This window comes from Manihot esculenta, chromosome 7, assembly GCF_001659605.2.
Source record: "Manihot esculenta cultivar AM560-2 chromosome 7, M.esculenta_v8, whole genome shotgun sequence".
NCBI classification, from domain to species: domain Eukaryota; kingdom Viridiplantae; phylum Streptophyta; class Magnoliopsida; order Malpighiales; family Euphorbiaceae; genus Manihot; species Manihot esculenta.
This window is the reverse complement of record NC_035167.2, coordinates 2,673,719-2,688,651: the sequence shown is the minus strand read 5'-3', so window position 1 is coordinate 2,688,651 and position 14,933 is coordinate 2,673,719. Positions and strand designations below refer to the sequence as shown.

General features: G+C 31.2%; 2 protein-coding genes across 5 annotated transcripts; both read right to left on the bottom strand.

Annotated features, from left to right (window-relative positions):
• Positions 1-3,995: 3,995 nt before the first annotated feature.
• LOC110618764 lies at positions 3,996-7,695 on the bottom strand. 4 transcript variants are annotated; one of them, XM_043958051.1, is made up of 4 exons: positions 7,400-7,695; positions 6,042-6,806; positions 4,429-4,849; positions 3,996-4,248 (listed from the first exon to the last, which is right to left on the bottom strand). In XM_043958051.1, exons 3-4 carry the CDS (start codon positions 4,720-4,722, stop codon positions 4,099-4,101), a joined length of 444 nt encoding a protein of 147 aa, XP_043813986.1. In that variant the 5' UTR covers positions 4,723-4,849; positions 6,042-6,806; positions 7,400-7,695; the 3' UTR covers positions 3,996-4,098. The 4 variants fall into 4 exon arrangements, with proteins under 4 accessions (XP_043813986.1, XP_021617694.1, XP_021617693.1 ...); XM_021762002.2 differs by lacking the exon at positions 6,042-6,806; XM_021762001.2 differs by lacking the exons at positions 6,042-6,806; positions 7,400-7,695 and adding an exon at positions 5,768-6,022.
• A 3,114-nt stretch (positions 7,696-10,809) lies between these two features.
• LOC110618566 (60S ribosomal protein L3-2) lies at positions 10,810-14,681 on the bottom strand. The gene is made up of 6 exons (XM_021761720.2): positions 14,525-14,681; positions 13,499-13,603; positions 12,695-12,805; positions 12,122-12,426; positions 11,589-11,998; positions 10,810-11,444 (listed from the first exon to the last, which is right to left on the bottom strand). Exons 2-6 carry the CDS (start codon positions 13,581-13,583, stop codon positions 11,186-11,188), a joined length of 1,170 nt encoding a protein of 389 aa, XP_021617412.1. The 5' UTR covers positions 13,584-13,603; positions 14,525-14,681; the 3' UTR covers positions 10,810-11,185.
• Between the last annotated feature and the right edge of the window lie 252 nt (positions 14,682-14,933).

Sequence of the window (14,933 nt, the reverse complement as noted above, 5' to 3'; positions counted from 1 at the left end):
TTCTATTGATATAAAAGAATCTTTTAGAAAATCTTAATATTATGTTTGATTTAATTTTGAAAAAATTGTTACATTTTCTTTTTTATAGAGTAGATGCCGTGAAAATTGGAGGGAGAATTGATCAGCCATTGTGTGTGGAATCATCATTACTGCATATACTAGTTGGACTGAAGCCGCTTTCCTGATGAGTCTAATGCAAGACAAAATCAGTTATTAGCGTGTGGCAAAACTTTTTAATAGGCTAAATTTAACAGGCTATAATATCGTTCAGGTCTGTATAAAAGCACCTGTGATATGTGGAACTGCGGCTATTAATCCATTAGTAAAATTGGTTAGTAGTGTATAGGGCTGTGCAATCGGTCGGTTCGGTTCCGAATCGAACCGAACCGAAAAAATCGAAAATCGAATTGTAAAAATATTAAAAACCGAAAAAACCGATTATAAAAATATAACCGAACCGAATCGAACCGATAAAAATCGGTTCGGTTCGGTTCAATTCGATTCGATTTAAACCGAAATCTGTATTTTTTTAAATTTTTTCTTCTAATTTCAGTAAAATAATTCAATAAATGTTTCACATAAATTTATCAATAAAAATTGTCTGAATATATAAAGATAATATTTAAAAAATTCATATAAATCTATATAAAATTTAAAAATATAAATCAAACCAGTGTTTTAAATAATAAAAATATATTAAAAATCGGTTTTTCCGTTATTTAACATGTTTAAACCGAAACGAACCGAAAACCGAATGAATTGAAAAATATTAATCGAACCGAACCGAACTTTTCGATTAATCGAACCATTAAACCGAAATCAATCGGTTCGGTTCGATTTTTCAGTTTAAACCGATGTACGCTCAGCCCTAGTAGTGTATAAGTTTATATATGCAACCATAAAATGGTGGTTGAAGGTAATAAAACTCAAAAATCACGTTTTAAAATTAATTTAATAGCTTTTACATTGGCATATCCATGGAGCACAAATGATTTGCAATTTTGTTTGTTGTGTTTTTTTCTAATTAAGAATTTTCTTTGTTCTGTCAATCAAACTAAGCGAGAAGCTTCATACATCTATAGTTATTATAAATAATAAATATAAATAATTAAAAATAAATTAATATTTTATAATTTTATGTAATAGCAATTTAAAAACTAAAATATTCACACAATGCGTGGGTATTTGTCTGGTTATAATTATAAAGAAAAGGAACTCTTTCCCAAAAAAATATTCCAAATAATTATATAATTTAAATTTTAAATTAATATTATTTTAAAATCTAAATAATTATTTAAATTTAAATATTACATAAAATATTATAGTCAAATCTTCAACCATACTAACCTATATGAAGAAAATCACGAAGATTCTCCATTTGCATGGTTTTAATTTCTTAATTTTGAAGAGTTACCCACAGCAATTGATTATATTAAAATAAATAAATAATTGATTTTAACGTGTTAGCTTATCTCCTCTTCCGGTTTTTTTATGGTTAGTGGTCGCGAACCGAATAAAATTTTGAACCGAATTAATTCAAAAATTCGTCTAGTACGTTTATTTAGATTAGAACCGAACATTGCATCACAAATTTTCAAATAGTTGCATAATAATGACTGCAATAACCATAAGCACAAACCCGCAGGACAGCTACCATGGTTGCCAATTATGGATTCATTCCAGACTATTGCATCTTATGGAACATGCCTACAGCCTTTTCTGATTTATCATTCAGTATATGAAATGAAACTGTATCTTTCAAATTCATTTCATAAAAGAATTAGACTATTTCTCCACATCAAATCTGAAACAAAGCCCAATTTGACAGTGTAACAATGCATGCATCTCCCTGTGCTCGAGACTTTTAACTATGCACTAGCTCTAAGTACAGTGGCAAAGTATTTGTGCCTCATCATTTCCTGCAAAAGTGCCAATGCCTCCCGCACAAAATCACAAATGATTTAAGCACCAATCATAGCTCTCCAAGTCAGTTTATTTTTACTCATCCTGTCAAAAATTCTTCTGTCATAAGCTATGAAACTGATCCCATTTGCAACCACTTCCTCACACAAAGACCATGCATTGCCTTGCCATGCCTCAAAGCATTAGCCTGAGCAACTGCTTGAAGAACTGCCACAATTGATGAAGAGTTGGTGTTCATGGAATCCTTTTGCATTCGGACAAGGAATTGCATAATTTCATCATGCAACACAGACTCTGCAGCATCCAAAATCCACATTTCGAGTACATGTCAAACAAAGCAGTGGAGTTATAAACATCAGAATCAAGTTGGAGCTTTTTGGCATGAACACGGATGTCTATGCTTTCTTCAATTGCTTGAAGAGTCGAACGTGCTTTAAGAACGAAAGGAAATGTGAATTTGGAGGACTGGACACCCAATTGCAGCATATTTTTTAGTACAAATTAATGGGCTTACTACGGGGTTCATTTCAAGCACTTATCAACAGACTCCATATTTGGCTTATGGGAACTGCTACCGAACATGCGGCGTGCATATTGAACCACTTCACAAGCTACGAAAAAGTGCGCGAGTTCTTCAATAGTTTGGTTAAAATCGCTATCATCACCAGGGGTTGCGGCTTTTTCATGAAATGTTGATGGATTGGCTTGCCGTGAGCAGAGATTTTGACTCCGCAAGACAATATGAACTCCAAAGAAGGCGTCGCCATAACATCTCTATCTCTCTTTTAGTTTCCATTATTGTGAACTCCGGTAAGCGGTAAGCCCATATTTCGATTAATTGCATAATTATCCTTAAATTAGTTATTTATTTCATTTCAGTCATCAACTTCAATTTACTAAAATAAAATCCATCAAGATGAGAAATTTTAGGATATAAGTATATTTAATAATTTTATTACAATTATTAATTTTGTTGAGTTTTATCTAAATTATATAATAATAAAAAATTATTATTTAATCCCTATAATATTAAAAATTTACTAATTAATCTTTTAATTTTAAAAATATATTAAAATATTCTTAACATTTTTCTCCTTTAACTTTACAACATTATTCTCTAAAATTTTGTTTCAATTAAATAATTTAATTCAAGTGCCAATTAGTTTACTTTCTCTCCATAAGTTTAAAAATAATTTAAAATATAAGTTGAATTGAACAATTAAATTCAATTCTTAGTTCTTTGAGTTCATCAATAAATTTAATATTTACCATCAATTTTTTTAAATAATATTTATCATCAATTAAATAATTTAATGGATCAAACTGTAATTTTCCATTATTAAAAGCGTAAAATTACAAATAAGTATTTTAACTCTTTTTTCTTTTAATTTCACTCACCCTCTCTTTAACATTACCCTCTTTGGTTTTGACTGCAGAAGCTTCTCCCTTTACGCTGCTTGAACCTTGTCCGTCAAACTTTTACATTGTGTTTGGTTAGAAGGAAAATAATAGGAGAAAAATAAAAGAAAATAATGATTAAAAGGGAAAACAACCTTTTGTAAATGTGTTTGGATAAAAGAAAGAAAATAGTGGATAGAAAATAGCTTTTTAAATATAAAATTATAATTTTATCCCTAAATTTTTAAAAATAACACATAAAACATGGAGATATTTTAGTCATTTAAAAATATTCTCTCACTTCCCTTCCAACTTAGAGAGAAAATAGCAGATTCCTTTCAATTTCCTCCTAACCAAACATGAAAAGATTCTCTAATTTTCCTTTTTCCTCAATCTAATCATAATATTAAGCTAATATTTTTTCGTTTACAAATCACTGTTAGAATAACTACCAACAACTAAATCAGTTTAGCTGAACAGGCTTTGGTAACACCAAAACCACCCCAAATCTGCCAACCATCTCCTTCCCCACCTCCCAGCAAACAAAGCCACTCAGCAACCTCTGTTTTCTTGGCTAAACAAAGGAGATATGTTATCAATTATATCAGAAGTTTACTGCTGCTTCAATTTCAACATACAAAAATTCCTTAGAAAAGATAACTTAGATGAAGAAATGAGTGAAGAAGTGGTGAGCCATCCTGTTCTGTATATTATACTATAAACAGCAACCTTCTACACCAAAATGCAAGTGTATATATATATTTATATAGCATTTAACTAAGGAACTACAAGCTTTTTATGTTCATGGGAAGGCCAGTATATCCCTTCCCTTGTACATGGAAGAGGAGCTGGTTGAGCAATGAATGTCGGATAGTTCTGTCCAGGCATAACTACTGAAAAATCAGATGCGTATGATGTTGCTGCCACCTGTTTCCAAGTCACAACCAATTATGATCAATCCAACTTTAGGGTGAAAATATTCGGATTTGACCAATGAGCTTTAACTCACTGATGTTGAAGTTGTTTATGGGACGTGTTGTTTTGAGTTTGAATTCCAGTTAGAATCTAATGAATCAGAAAAACATTGTTCAGAAATGGAAAACTTACTGTTTCTGGATTTCCAAGTTTGTCTACTGGTCCTGATTCGAGGGAACTGTTGATCATGTCTTGAGGTGAAGAAAACGAAGGGTTTGGCTTAAACAGATGTTCGAAGATTGCCATTATAAGGAACATCGATATCAATATAGCTGTTGCAACAAATCCAAAGGCAATAGCATTCATTGATGTTCCAAAACTTTTCCATGGAGCTTCTCGGTCGAAGACTCCAGTCTGCGAAGGGGTAGGGTCTGAACTCGTGTAAACATTCCAGGGCTTTGACCTTTCAGAACTAAAACCGCTCATAGTCCTGTTCTGATCTTTGTTGAAACTTGTTTAGATCGTGCAAAATGCGCTAGCAGACCGAGCTTTCAGCAGTTGTTTTCTCTAAGAGATGTCCTTGCTCATTTGTGGATTTCCATGAGTCCTGGTCCTGAAATGGTTTAATATGAAAAGAACTATCAGGATTTGTGCTGAGAAATCTCGTGAGCTAAAATATCTTGAAATGCCCTTTTCAATCTTTTCCATGAATCATGAAACACAATGTCCTGATGCTTCTCTTACTTTTGTCAATTATTGAACACACCTAGGACCATGTCTCAATGCAACCTAATAATAGCTATGATACTGTTTTAAGATTAATTGAGAGGAAGCTCAAGCACACTATGCACACAACAGCAGATATAAACAATATTAGTAATCATCATTAGAAAAGGTAAGAAACTGTTTGCAAATAATTTCTGCAGGCAAGGAGTAGACTCATGTCAAATGCTCAGAAGGAGCGAAGAGAGAGAGAGAGAGAGAGAGGGAGAAAGTGATCAATGATGCAATAATTTCAGAGTGATTCAGTAACTGCTTGTAACGAAATGATCAGGGATGACATCTTCAGTTTCTACAGCCATTAGTCCCTCCACAGGTATAATTTACAACATATGCAGTAAAAAAGACACAAATGCCTGCAAGAATCAATTGGCAGATAAAATTGCAAAAGGCAAAATTAATTATCAGATTCACCAAATTGTTATTCTAAGAAAAGAAATTGAACCCCACTTTACAAACATGATTTTACAGACGAAGATCTAACTTTAACAAGTTTCAGAGAAAATGTGAGTTCTATTTCTAACAATCTAGCAAGAACTAGCAGATTTCATAAAACCAACACTAAATTTTCAGAAGCTCATATTACAATGATCAAAGAATGAAGAGAAAATTATGGGAAAAAGTTGCAAATACTCACAGAAACAAAACAGAAAAAGAGAGAAGAGATGCAAATTCTGCAGAACTTGCTGTGATGATAAGTGAATTGCTATATTAAGATCAAAGCTATATATAAAGTAGAGTATAAACAAACCTTATTATGAGTAGAAATTGAAAAGCATTTGATTTTGGTCCAGAGAAGTAGGAGCAAACATTATCTAAGACTAGAGATCCTATAGCTTAGCTGCCATGGGAAAACAAGACACCCACATTTCTCAATGAATAATTTAAACCCATGTAGCTAGGCTAAGCTTTATACCCACCAATAGAAAATGTAAAGACAAAGTTATATGATAATACAATATTTCTCTCCTTTTTTTATGTTTTAAGGTTCATGTTCTTGATGCCTAACTTGATGGATACTATACCTTGTCTCAAGAAGCATACTTGAAAAAAATCAAAAGCATGGGCCTTCATGTCTGGATAGATAAAAACAAAGAGTGGCCTATTGGGGTGCTTTGAAAAGTTGTCACCTTTATGTGCTGAATTACATTAAGAGATTGAAAAACAGTTTTCTTATCCCTAACCCTACCTTCATTAACCTCATTTGGTTATTGATTAGACCCTTCAAGGTTAGGTTCCTAACTCATCGACCGCGCCCTCTAATTATGATCTAAAAGATAAGAGAGAATTGCTATCAAGTCCCTAGATTTTCAGGAAATTCACTATTTTGTCCCTATTTCAAAACCATTCAATTAAAACGTCCTTCTATTTCATAAAACCAAACTTGAAATTTAAATTTTTTAGCTTAAGGGAGAAGGGAGCTATGTCATGTCATCCCATCTTGCCTTTTTTTGTTAAAGAAACTATTAGCTGCCTTGAATATTTATGTTTGACAAAAGGACTAAATAATTCGATTTACAAAAATATAAAGACGTTTAATCGATTGTTTTTGAATTAGGGACGAGCTATTGAATTCCCTTAAAGCTCTAATCGATTTGCTGAAGCTGTAGGATGTAAAAGTGAAACAGTAGGAGAGTGTTCCGCCTTAGATGGAAGCACCCGCGCGAGCAAGGATGGATGAAGTGGGAGTGAGAATGTCGGCCGAGTAAAGCAAACATTAGTGAGAATCCAATACCCCGAAAACCTAAGGGTTCCTTCACAAGTTTCTTGCATGGAGGGTGAGTCGGAGCCTAAGATCAGACCGAAAAGCATAGTCATTAGATAGACAAAGTTGAATATTCTTGTACTACCCTTATTGGTCCCAAGTAATTCCCTGAACAAATAATTGTATGCACTATTTGTCACTAACCTCACTTGATCAAATTTCACATGTAAAATGATTATAACTATCATGAAATGTAATATATGAGGGGAAAACACATGGGTTAGGCAAGAGAGAAGAATTACTTATTGCAGGAATCCAGATAATTACCTTCTGGATTAAAGGTTAAAGGTCAACTGTGGATGGCATGGGATATTATTAAAAACCAAACCCTAATTCAAAAATCCAACATAACTATTGAGAGGTAATCATGGGAAAGCTAGCCAATATCTTCATATAATCACACATAATCTTCTATTGAAATAAAAAGAAAAGAAAAAGCAGCTACAGAAAACTATAACTTAAAAAAAAAAAAAAAACACTAGGGTTTTCATATTGAATAGGCATGTGAACAAAAGCCAAGCATAAGAACAAAGAATATAAAGCAACCACACAAATATTTCAAAAAATAAATAAAAGAAGAGAAGGAGAGAGAGAGAGAGAGGATGATTGTTTTGGTACCTTACAGCTACGCAGTACCAAACTGCCATGATTGAAGAGAAGAAAGAAAATGGGTGAGTTTTTGCAAAAAGAATAGAGATAGGAGAAAGGAGATGGGAGATGATGGAGACCACATTGATTCCCCACATTTTCTTACAAAAATTAAAATAACCTGATGAGAGCTACCCATTACTTTTGTCAGAATCACTGCTAAAGCCAAAAGCTTTATCATTTGAAAAATCCTAAACTTTACCACTAAACATCACCACATTCCATCACAAACCCCCTCTCTCTCTCACCGCTCCTACCCCCTTAACCCACACAGATTTTATTACTAAACTAAGAATCCTCTGCTACAAATATTTGAAATTATTACAGAACAGAAATGAAGCAAAGAGTAGTGATTAATATTTTGGAAAATTTTTATTTAATAATTAGTTTATCGATTTTAAAAAATAAATTAAAAAATTTTAAAAAGTTTGCTATTAAATTTTCTGTTAATATTTTTTATGGAAAAGTTAAAAATATATTTAATATGAACAGATAAATTAGTTAATATTTTTATAAAATTAAAAATTTAATTAATAAATTTTAAAATATCACAAAAATTAAATAATAAAATATTTAACGATAAAATTTAATAAAATAATTAATTAATAAATTTTTTAAAATTTTAAGTATATTTTAATATATTTTTTAAATTATAAATAAATTAATAAGTTTATCCATATTTCAGGACTATATAATAAATTTTTTAATTTTTTATAAAATAAAAAATTATAATTTAGTTCTTACAGTTTAATAAAATATATAAACTAGCTCTATATTTTAAAAATAAACTATTTAATTCTTGTAATTTAAAAAGAAAAAAAAAAAGAAGAAAAGAAAACTATAAAACCCTCACATGAAAAAATAGTTAAATCACTGTTATTGTATCATGTAGGGATTAACTTATTGTATGTATTTAAACTATAAGGAATAAATTGGTTGAATGTGTAAAATTATAAGGATTAAATTGTGAATAAAATACTTTATAGGGACTAATTTATTAATTTTTAAAATTATAAAGATTAAACGGTTATTTTGTAAAAATATAAGGATTAATATATAAATTTGATTCAATTATAGGGATTAAATTGTAGTCTATTAAAAAAAAAACCAAGAAAGAGAGAGGAGACTAGAGGCTCTTTTACCTAAAAAAAAACATTGAATGGGACTCTTTTGTCAACATGAGAATCAACTTGTCTAAGAATGATAGGAAAGCCTATCTAACCCTAAATCCCACCAGAATCCTCATGTTTGAAAGGGGGCATCATTCTTTTGATCTTGCTTTGGATTTCATTTATTTATTTAAGAGATAATAAATATTTTCTCATATCTAAATTCAGATTTCTTTCCATAAAGATATCTAAATATTCCATTAGCTAAATGCATAATTTAGCTTCTAATTTATAAAAAAAAAAAAAAAATCACTTAGCATTTTGATATTTCTTCGTTAGCATTCAAAAAAAATATTTTTTTAAAATGAAAATTGAAAATTACGAGAGTAAAAGCTGAAATGTCTCAAATTTAATCAGATACACTTATCAACAGACTAAATATGTGAGTGCAGCATTCGAAAAATTTATCATTTAATTTTTATAATATAAAAATTTTATTATTTGATTTTTTAAATTTTAAAAATAATTAAAATATTTAAATTTTAAAAAATTTATTAATTATTTTTTCTGTAATATATGAATTAAATAATAAATTTTTCTAATTTTAAAGAGAGGTAATTGGTTTTTGAATTTACGTGCAAGACATTTTGCAAAAGAGAAAAGGGTCCCATGATAAGAAGAAAGCATATATTTCCGTCCTTTTCTGTTGTCGGTCTTTTCTCGCCCTTTTTCTATCCAAGTCTCCATCTCAAGCAAACCCCCTTTGCTTTTCTAACAATTCTCCAACCTTTTTTTTAAAAATAATAATAATTAAAATAAAAAAATTTAATTATTTATCATAAAAATATATTTAAAAAATAAGATTATATATAATTTTATAAAAATTTAATTAAATTCTCATTTTATAAAATAAATCATTCTAAATTATGCGAATGAAATATTTTTATAATAATAATAAAAAAGGTCGAAATATTCTTAATTTTCATTGACGAAGTTTTTAATTTTAGGGTTAGAGTTGGAATTGAATGTCTCTGTAAAGAATCATATACTCTTACCAATTAGTTTTCAACTTGCACTGCCTTTGGAGCCTTGGAGGAGACAGAATAAAGCAAATTTTTCTTAAGGTAAGTTTTCTTTTTTTAAATTAATGTTTTTTTTATTTTTTATTTTTTTATTATTTAGAAAGGAAATGAAATGTTTTTTTCTCAAATAATCAAATTGGTGAATTTGAAAACCTAAAAACAAAACCTCACTTTAAAAAATAAAATTTACATGTTTTTTTTATATAATCTCTCAAAATTTCAAATTATATTAATCATATGGTAAAATGAAAAATTATTATTTAATTTTTATATTTAATAAAATTAATTATTTAGTGTTTTTGTTCTTACTTAGTTTCTATGTTGCTGTTCTATTTATTTAAAATTTAATTTTGTCGAAGATTAATTATTAAATCATTCTATTTAAAAAATATATTAATTCTTTTAGAACAAAAAATATATTAGTTAGTTTTTATATTTTTTCTACTTATTTTTTAGTCCCTTGCTATATTTTAAATAAAAAATTTCTCTCAATATAAGTATTTAAATAATAGAAATTATATTAAATTAAAATAATTGAAGATTTAATAGATAGATTTGGGGTCAGTTTGTTTTATAAAAAAACATTTAAAAAATTTAATCAATAAAAATTATATTAAAGTATTTTTTGAAGAAAATTATTGAAACATGGTAGGTGTAGTTTGCTTTTCCACTTCTGGGTCATTCAGTACTAGTGACCCTCCACTAGCTTCACGTGCCTCTTCTCAAACACACGTGTATGCATAATGCACTAAAATGCAAAGATTGCAGATTAGATTGTACTTATTTATTATTTATTCTTTATTTTTTAAAGCTTATAATTTATTTTTGAGTAGAATTTCAACATAAATTATAAATTCAAAATTTTATACATTTTTTTTTTTTAAATTCAAATGAGGGTGAATCTGTGGAACATTCCTAGCACTAACCTTCCTTGGCCATGCAATACTATAGAAATAAAATTAGCCAAGACATTCCCAGTTTGGTTAGCTTTGTGATAACAATACGTGGAAAATCTGAACCTCACAAGGTAGGTCTAACGAGCCACTTTTCTGAACCAAAGAGATTCTTGAATCCATGGTGGAATATTGCAATTAAATAAATATAAAATAAATTATTTTTCAACAAAATATTTTTTCCACATAAAAAATTATTTTTACAAGACATTCAGAGCCTAAAACAATCAAAAGGGTGCTTTCTTTCTAGCAGATTTTTGTTTTTAATTTTTTTCCAAAAGCAACTAATTTCTGGACCAAATGAACATTATCATAATCCAGGGAATGAATCTAATATCATAATCAGTGCTGAAAACACAAGTAACAAAGTCATCAAAATCATCATTTGCCCTTTTGAAAGGACAAAAACTGGGGCCTTGATATCATTCACACGCGGATATATTTAAAATTGCAGAATTAACTTGATTATAAATTCTACAAACAGGTTCAGTAATAATTGAAGCAACCAACTTCTGGCCACCAAACCAACAGAATTATGAAACTCAAAATTTCAAACTCTAGGAGAAGAAAAAATTATGAAGTTTATTTTAAAATCCCTCCTTTGCTACTAAATCAAGCCTTTACCCGCCCATAGAACTTTGCCTTCTCCTGGGTTGTCTGGAATCTTCCATGGCCAAACTTGGAGGAAGTATCAATAAACTTGAGCTTAATCTCCTCCAAAGCAACCCGAGATGTCTGATTCAATAGGGATCGTCTCAGGGTCACGACCCGCTTCTTCGGTCCCACACAGCATCCTTTTATCATCAAGTAATCTTCCTTCACCACTCCATAGTGGGGGAATCCTCCCATTGGTGTGATATCCTTTGCGGTCCTGTTATTTATGATAAATATCAGCAAATTTTGGAAGGGGAAAAATTACCAGCATTACCAAAATCTTTATGAATTTGCTTGAATAATATCAAGAGGCATAATATTAAATACAGGACTATAGGAGGAAACATGGACCAGTGCTAACCTGTCATATTCTGTAATTGCAGTGTGAGACTCTTGGCCAGTCTTCCCAAGCTTATAGATTTTCTTATTCATCTCGGTACGGTGATGGTAACCATTCTGCCCAGCCCTAGCAACAGTAAATGACACCCTAGCTGGATGCCAAGCACCAATACATGCAACCTTACGTAGACCACGGTGGGTCTTGCGAGGAAGACGGGTGACACCCCAACGGGTAACCACACCTTCGAAGCCCTTCCCCTTGGTCACACCAATTATGTCAATCATCTCATCCTTTTGAAAGACCGCATCAACAGGTATATGCTTCTCGAAGAAACTGTAGGCGAAGTCGACCTTCTTAGCAACATCACCGCCATTTACCTGAATCTCCATCAAATGGGCTTTCTTTTGCTTCAAACCTTTCATCTTCCTGATCTGTAGAAGTTAAACCATCAGATTTAGAGTCAGCTTTGAATTCAGTTTCTCAAGACTAGTGCCTACCAACTCAATCATGAAAAGCATTGCAACTTAAAAAGAAAGAATTGACAAGGAGAATACTTGTGTGTGTGCCAAGACACGAATGACAGAACAATGCTTCTTCATTTTCTCCAATTGAGATTGAATATCTTTCTTCCCATCTTCAGATTCAAACTTCTTAGAATACTTGGAGAATGCCTTCTTCTTGGACTTGCACCAGTTCTTGTAGAATCTCCTCCTCACATCCTCACTCAAATGCTGGGCCCAGACAGTGTTCAGTGAACGGAGACCACGGGGTGTTTTCATATAACCCACAACCCCAACCACCACCATGGGAGGTGTTTCAATGATAGTAACAGCTTCACACGTTTCTTTCTTGTGGAGTTCTGAAAGTCAGAGGGTACAAAAATTTCAGAAACAAGCACAAAGAACAAAGAATAAAAGTTAGCACTGTATTTAGAATACAAATCAAACAGAGAATGACACCAAAATTTGCCCCAGAGAGACATCATAACATTTAGACAAGTATAGTTGCAATTACGTGCTGAAAGACATCCCACTAAGTTAACATACTGAGAAAAGTATAGTAGCATTTATCAATAAACAAAAAAAGAAAAAAAAAAAAAAACCAGTGTGGGAACAAAGGAGACTCACTTGACCCTGGCTTTTCAACTTCTCTGACAATATGAGTCATCCCCGCTTTGTAACCCAAAAAAGCAGTTAATGTGCAAGGCTTTGTTGGATCATCTTTGGGAAATGCCTTCACTGTAAACATCATAAAAGAGAGTAAAATACCTCCACAGTAAACATCACAGAAGAGAGTGAAGAAACCAACACCTCAGAAAACAACAAATATTAAAATATGTGAATTTCAAGGCCCGTGAATAGAACAATGCAAAAACTGTACATGTACAAGACTCATGGAAATATATACAACAGATTTGTAGTAAATGCAAACACCAAATTAAAAAGTCTTGCATTAAAAGCTATGTCAACTGGTTGGCTGTATGCAAAATTCAATTTGGATGACAAACAAAGGCTAGGCCATTAACATAAAGCTCTGCAACACTGAGTTATATTGAAACATAAAAATCCTGAGCGTGCATTGAGATTGAATAAAATGTAAATTGAATTTCTCCTCCAAAAGATCATACTTTTAGATCTGTCAAAGACGAGAAACACATCAAGCACCTAACTAATACTAAAGAAAAACTACAATATGATCGGAACTAAAGAAAAACGACTTTAGAAAACAGCAATTTTTCATAAGAAAAAACAATGCAAAAATAAATAAATAATAAAGGAATCCATATCACAAAGACATACCAAGAGTATAGAAGCTTCTAGTCATAACTAAGCATCTAAAAAGCAAGATTATCAACCAGACTCAAAACAATAGATATACAATGAATTATGAACAACTTCAGCAATAATGAGATCAAAACAAACATCAAAAACCTTTTCCTCTGTGTCTGGACGCTCTCTTTCTTGGGAGAAATCCCAAAGAGCCATGTCGGGGGTGTTCAAACTTGCGATGAGACATAATTTGGCCTCAAGGTAGCACTGCAGCAACCATAAAGTTCAAATTTGAAAGGAAAATCATAACCAAGAGCAATATATTTTTCTAATGAAAGTCGGTTAAAGTCAAACACAATTGTTTATCAATTAATGTGTGTATATAAAACCAAATAAAGCAATCTCAACCAAATGAATTAAAACAGGTATTATTACAGACAAAGTTCACAACTGAAATAAAATTTTCTAGAGATTGAATTCAATAAAAATGATTAAAATTCTCAAAAAGAATGGCCAATTTCAAAATTTTGAAATTAATTAGTTTATAATATGATGAGCTTCCATTCAAATTAAGCAAACCTGAATGAGATACTCAAACGACACACAGGTGTTTCAACTTTTAAACTACCTAAAAAATATATATGAAGTATCAGCAAAATGTTAAGAAACCATATCTTAATATCTTTTCAATGCCAAAGACGGAGGATTAATTTAAAAAAGAATAATATCGGCCCTTGACCTTTAAACATTTTATATCAACACTAAACCTCAGTAAATAAAAATGAAATGCTCCCCAACCAAAGGCCTATGGCAAAACAATTATGCCAAATCTCGAAGCTCAATGTATTGCTTTCCAAATACCCATTTCAGGATACTGGCAAAAAGAGCAGTTTCCGAGACTCCAGCCTTGATTATTCATCAATTATCTTACAAAGGGAAGACATTTCAATATCACCACCAGGCAAAGCGAAATATCAAATGTTTACCATGGCAAAGGCATCATAAAAACATCTCCAAAGTAACAGGATTGCAAAACAAACAAAATCAAATTCCTTAATGAGACCTGTACAGATCTAGTCTAATCAATCACTGAATCAAAAACCGCAAATCAAATCAGCCCATGTAGATTCAATCAGCTAAAAATTGAATAGTCAAATGCATTTTGATTACAGAATGGGACAATAGTACCTCTACAGTATAAAAGACGAGAGTATCACTACAAAAGCAGCAGTTACACAGTGAAGAAACTAGAAAACTTTAACCAGTCTTTTTATATTGTTCACAGACGAGATTCAGCGGCTGCGATGAGCGTCTGGTGCATATTATCGTCCGTTGAATGGGTGATTTGGGATTAGGGTTAGGGTTTTCTGCGCGGCGCCGATTGGGCATGGAGAAGACTAACCCATTGCACTCTTTAGTCCAGTCCAATAATCAAAATTAAGCTGGGCTTTGGAAATTAATGGGTTTTGATTTTATTTTTATAATTTTTTATTTTGTAAATAAACATCTTTTTATGAGCCCAAAACTTATTTTCAGAGAAGCCCAAACTATTTCATTTAACCCATTTTTATTATTTTCTCACTCATTTTCTCCATTA

Coding starts and splice junctions, on each gene's coding strand:
- LOC110618764 (XM_043958051.1), bottom strand. CDS start 4,722: ATGAGCGGTTTTAGTTCTGAAAGGTCAAAGCCCTGGAATGTTTACACG. Junction 4,249..4,428: donor AACTTGGAAATCCAGAAACA/GTAAGTTTTCCA, acceptor ACTTGGAAACAG/GTGGCAGCAACATCATACGC.
- LOC110618566 (XM_021761720.2), bottom strand. CDS start 13,583: ATGTCTCATCGCAAGTTTGAACACCCCCGACATGGCTCTTTGGGATTT. Junction 12,806..13,498: donor GTCCAGACACAGAGGAAAAG/GTTTTTGATGTT, acceptor TGATGTTTACAG/TGAAGGCATTTCCCAAAGAT. Junction 11,999..12,121: donor GTGTCTTGGCACACACACAA/GTATTCTCCTTG, acceptor TAACTTCTACAG/ATCAGGAAGATGAAAGGTTT.